The sequence below is a fragment of the Telmatherina bonti genome (genome assembly GCF_933228915.1).
Source record: "Telmatherina bonti genome assembly, chromosome: 3".
Taxonomy (NCBI): domain Eukaryota; kingdom Metazoa; phylum Chordata; class Actinopteri; order Atheriniformes; family Telmatherinidae; genus Telmatherina; species Telmatherina bonti.
Window position 1 is genome coordinate 20,647,287 of NC_136621.1, and position 5,766 is coordinate 20,653,052.

A 5,766-nucleotide genomic window follows, 5' to 3' on the forward strand; every position below is an offset into this window, starting at 1 on the left:
AGGAGCTGAGTATCATTCTTTGTACATCTAAGATATTTGAGCAAATCAGCGTGGTATATTTGTGCATACAGAGGTGGTTCTGTGCACAGTAAGGCAGAGTGTTTATACATAGTGCAAAGCAGAATTATGCTACAAGACAAGTGTTTAATCTTTGGTCCCTGAACACAGAAAATAAAAGGAGTATTGGTTTTACATGCTATACACCGTTTAACTCTGGTCTGTTTGTCTTCAAAAATAGAGTTGCCAACATTGTTAGTTTTGCACAATTCTTCAGGATAATTAGGCATTTTTAACTTTGTCATCATAACTCCCGCTGCCCTTGTATGCTGCCACGTAACCACTGGTGTCCGGGATGTCCTCACGCCCGATTTTTCCTTTTCCCTTTCCTGACTCGTCAAATCGCTCCTTGTGAGAACCAGTGTACTTGGATGTATCGGTCAGTCTGTCAACTGCTGCTGCTTTGGTCACTTTCTAAAAGTAAAGGAAAGGAACATTTCATTCACTCCTAAAAACACAGGAGTCTGCTTTAAAAGTGACGCTCTTAACTTCACATTTCGTTTAAGACAATTTCAAGCAAAAACAGACACAAACAATAATATATTGTGTCGCTACTTTATACAGTAGTAGAGCTCATATAAATTTTCATTTGAGGGAATATTGAAGTAGCTGTAATAATCTAATGACAACCTATTGGATAATGTAACTGAAACAAATACATTCCATTTATTCATTCATTTTTCTATACCGCATTGTCCAACTAAGGGTCGCAGGGAAGCTGGAGCCAAAACCAGCAATCACCAGGCGAGAGGCAGGGTACACCCTGGACAAGTCACCAGTCCATCACAGGGCCCATGGACACATTTGAAATACTAAATTACCAAAATGTATTTTCAAATATTCATTACCCATGAAGTTTTGCTCTATTTTGTAAGCTTGTAGCAAATTCTTTGAGTTATTGTGGGGTGTTTTAGAAAATACAGTAACAAGCCACAGTCTGCAGTGATTAGTGTGCAGCAGACTTTCACACTTATTTGGGTTACATGTAGTGTGAAGTGTTTTGTCTACTTTATACATTCATTTATTATCTGAACTGCTTAATCCGATCAAGGGTCGCGGGGGAGCTGGAGCCTATCCCAGCAGCCTGCAGGGGAGAGGGAGGGTACACCCTGGACAGGTCGCCAGTCCATTGCAGGGAAAATAGTTCTGATAAATTGGTCTTAAATTTTGGTTTTGTTATTCATAATGTAATTTAAACCCCTGAATTCTCAATGACACTGAAGTGTTTTCTCACACTTAAAAATGGGGGGTGAATACATCCTCCAAATGACAATCTCATGTTTAAGACCATAATACTCCTAGTTTAAATAAACCTGTACTACTCTAAGGCCTAAGAATAGCAACAAACTAATCTGACTCACACATAGAATTCATGACCATAAATATTTAAACATAATTACATGGTCTTCGTTATACTCATTTGAAGGCATGAGAATAATTGTATGAAAGTTAGTAGAGTCATAAGTCTTTGATTCACAGTGAATGAACTGAATAAAGTACCTGGATGCTGCGTGTTTGAGGCCATTGAATGAGAAGAGGTTGTGGTTATTTTGATTATTAATAACTCACCGTAACTCCAGCATTGGCAGGTTCTTTCCCGACAATAAGTCCATAGAGTTGCTGAAGCGCCTCCTCTTTTCTCTTTCCTTTGAAACGCTTGGGAGCCAACTCAGTCACAGCCTGGTTGAACTGCTCAAATGTAATCACACGAGCTGACTTTGCCCTGAGGAAACACACAGTGTTGCCATCTAAGGAAAGTAACAAAATTAGATGGATAAAGTCATGTTCCTACTTGGATACAATACATGATGCAGTCTGAGAATTAAGTATTTGTAGATGAAACAATCCAATATTGTTCAGAATTGAACTATATTCACATAGTTGTCTAAATGAATTGGATGGGACAAAATCAGCTGTGCAGCATTTCCTGTATTATTTATATTCTGGCAATGGAGGCTCATATCTTACTTGACTTTGCTGAAAACTATGTCAACATCTGTAGTGGTGACATTTTTCCCATCAATGATTTGGCAGTCTTTGCAGAGCTTAGCAAAGTTCTTGCCATTCATCTCCTTCCCCGTAGCTTTTGTGTCTCCATGGACCGCAAACTTCTGGAAGGAACTCTCCACCTGAGCGACAGACACCGAACCCTCGGCCATGCTAACACATACATACAGATTTCTGTCAGTTAAAAGTTGAATGTTAGTAAAACAGCAGATATGTGAGCCGTATGTCGCTACTTATTTCAAAGTGATAAATGTGTACGGTTAACTCTAAAACCATCTCTCAAACAGATAATATTTATTCACTGTCTGTCCTTGTGAGCAAAGAACAAAGAGTTAACTTAGTTTTTTGTTTTTTTTTAATAACTGCAATTAGGTAATTGGCTGCTTTCCAGTCGAGAAATGGCAACTATAATGGTCAGTCTAATTTCCTCCCTCCCTTTTCACACCACGCACACATTTGTGTGCAGATGCACACTTTTAGTTCCATCATCACGTTAGTGCTACCGAAGCTGCTTTGCCAGTTTAATTCAATAAACTCAATTTCTAAATGGCTGCTGAGCCATTAGGTCTCCAGCCCTGGAAGAAACAATCTTTCATTTTTTTTCTTTTTTATTGTTAAGTCAGCCTCTTTGAATTAAACGCACATAAATGTACTTGTCATATGAGACCTGTTACACTAATGTCTGCAGGTCTGTCTGTTCACACAATAAAATCTCCTAATCATGTACATGTAGTAAGACTGGCTATTAAACAACGGAGTAATAACATCATCTGTGGATTTTAAGTTCAATTTTTCCATTACAGCACATCAGAAGTTTTCACACATGGCTATAAATTGAATAAACACACTATGACTGAATTTTTTTTGTCTTTGAATAAGTGTCTCGGTAGTGGTGAAAGAAACCAAGGGGAACCTGTAGGTTAAATAGTTTTCAAAAATGAACATTTTAGAGCTACATGAACCATTAGACTTTAATAGCAAATATCACGGTTGTGTTTACATAAATATCTATGGTGTTTAAGCTCAAACATACAACAAAACAACCAGTCTTAAGTTTTCTGCTATTAAGACAATCTGTGCTGTTCATATCGAGTATACATCAGTGGAAACTAAATTAGCAGAACATAAGACGTACCTGCTGTTGCCAATGGAGGGATGCTGCTTTGATATTTGCTTTGATATTTAGGAAACCTCTTCTTTCTCTCTGTTTGTCTTTGTACTCTGGCTCTCCTCCTTTCTGCCACTCCCAGGATTTTTCACAGTAATAGCAAAGATGGAGGGATGCAGCGAGGCAAGCGCAGAAAGGGAGGGGTGGAGCAGGATGGGAAGGGAGGAGGGAGAAAGTACCGACCAGCACAGTCAATGACATCATGGATACTCAGCCCCTCTTGTGTCTGTTCAGTCTCATTATCTCTCTGTCTCTTGTGTCAGACTTACTTCTGTTGAGGGATATATCATGTTTTGTAGAGATAATTGTATTTACCCCCAGTATGAAATCAATCTTTGTTCTTACTTTATGTTTTTGGGGTGCATGCATACACTCTTGTCACTATAAAATCCATTCTTTACATCTGAAACTTTAAATTCAAGCTCCAGCTGTCTACTATGCCCAGTAACCATCCCTCATACACCCTCTTACTCTCTCTCTCTCTTTCTCCCTTCAACTGTCGTTGTCACAAAAGGCCTGTTGTTTGGGCAAACATGAGAGTGGTGCTTCATCGAACAAAGAGCATTGACTACATAAAGCTGACACATTACTGGAATTATAAATGCCTCCCTGCTTCATACAATTACAACAAAATATTTGTCATTCTGGTTATTGTGTGGCATGACAAGGACAGTGCAAACAGTGCACTGGTCTTAACATCATGGAATAACAGCGTAACGGTGACATTAAAGGTGAAACACCATGAAACCAGATGATTGTAGCAAGGCGTCCTGCACCATATCTTCACTTCACTTACTGGGATACAGAACTGTGTCCCAGTCAAAATTTCTATAAATGTTTATAGTGGATTTTTTTTTTTTAAATGGACAAATAGAACACAAAAAGCTAAAAGTGATATCATCTTCTTCAAAAAGCATGAATACTGAAACCTGCACAGAAAGGAGCAACATGACAAGGATAATACAATGAAATGTTTCTTGTGCCCTAACTCTAAAATTTATGATCAAGTCTGATGTATTTGGCAAATAAAATCTCTTTAATCTGCTTAGTAACTGGGTTGAAACTAAAATTTTACCAGTGAGCAAAGCTAGGTAACAAAAAAGCTAATAGTCTCTCTGTCTCATGTGGCTCCCCCATGCTTTCAGTGTGTATAGCAACCACTGCCATGGTGAGCATTTTACTGGGAGAAAAAAAGGGGATTCAGGTAAATGCTTGCAAATTACACAGAAAAAAAGAAGTATTAAAAAAGGCTGGAAATGAAACACACATTCACAATACATTCAAGACTGTGTTTACAGTTGAAGGTTTCTTATGAATTTCACTCAATCCAGGTTTTATTGCTCTCAGAAATATGAAAAGGTTGAATTTATCTCAATTATAAAAAAAAAAAAACAAAAAAAACAAATAACATCTAACAACTTTAAATAAATCTTGAACAAGAGAGGCCTGTAACTAAAGTAATAAGTAGTTATTAAGGTTATTAAGCATAAAGGCTTCAGAGAGCTGAAGTTAAATAACATGTTATTTTCTCAGTAAAAACAGTGAGAAATGAATAATAAAAAATATCAGTCCATGAATTTAGAAATGAAAACACAAATTCATTCAATATGTATTACTCTGTGTTTGGATTACTTGTTCAGCATACGGTATATAATTGTAATCAACTTAATACCAGGCCATTTGGTTTTCCGTCACAAATGTGCATCAGTGGGAACCCGTACGTATTGTGTTAACATGACAAACAAAAGAAATTGTTTTGACATCAGGTACCATCATGAAACTCATTGCTCAGTCACATGAAAAGCTAAAGGGCGTAACGAAGTCTTTCTTCAGCATATGAAATACAAACTACGGCAGTCAGTTCTTCTCCCATGATGATACTGCTTTCATGGGAAAAAAAACTGAGGCCAGCTAAAGATGACTCAGAGACTGACTTATTCATTAGTCATAAATTGTCAACTTGCTAAAGGTGATGTCACATATGATGAAAGCTGGTTTGCAAATTTAAAGAAATAAAAGTCAAAACAGAGTTCCAACCACTTTTTGTAGGTTTTTTTTTAAGATGAAAAGATGTTAAAATATACTGCTTTCTTAATATTTCCTGTCTGAATTAACAATGTCATCGTTGGTAACTGCATTGATGCTGAACGTTTGCCGTCATAAAGCCCCCAGTTAAGTTCAGGATGGTAAACAGTGTTTTTTATTTAGCTGACAACTTGACCTCACTGTTCCATTTCATATTTCTGCTTGTCGGCAGATTCCACCTTGTGTGCAGACCTCAGTACTTTCACTCAGACGCTGGAACACAGGTCGTGTGGGAAAACATCACCTGTGTGTTTACACTAGAAATAAAAGCTATCCTTTAAATATCAGCAGAAACCTGCATTGTGTTCTTTGAAAAAGGAGGAGTGTGATCAGAGGAGTGTGTTATTGGACTCTATGGATCTTGTTCTGGAGGAATATTTGATTACCTTATAATTCCAGTTTTAATTATTTTCTTTCTTTGTTTGCCATATTTGCATCACTTTAACATC

At 37.4% G+C, this 5,766-nt stretch overlaps 1 protein-coding gene across 1 annotated transcript; it reads right to left on the bottom strand.

Annotated features, from left to right (window-relative positions):
- Positions 1–279: 279 nt before the first annotated feature.
- tppp2 (tubulin polymerization-promoting protein family member 2) lies at positions 280–2,216 on the bottom strand (the record flags this gene model as incomplete). The annotated part of the gene is made up of 3 exons (XM_079238311.1): positions 280–471; positions 1,627–1,780; positions 2,026–2,216. The coding sequence occupies 3 exons, from the start codon at positions 2,214–2,216 to the stop codon at positions 280–282; spliced, it is 537 nt and encodes a 178-aa protein (XP_079094437.1).
- Positions 2,217–5,766: the final 3,550 nt, after the last annotated feature.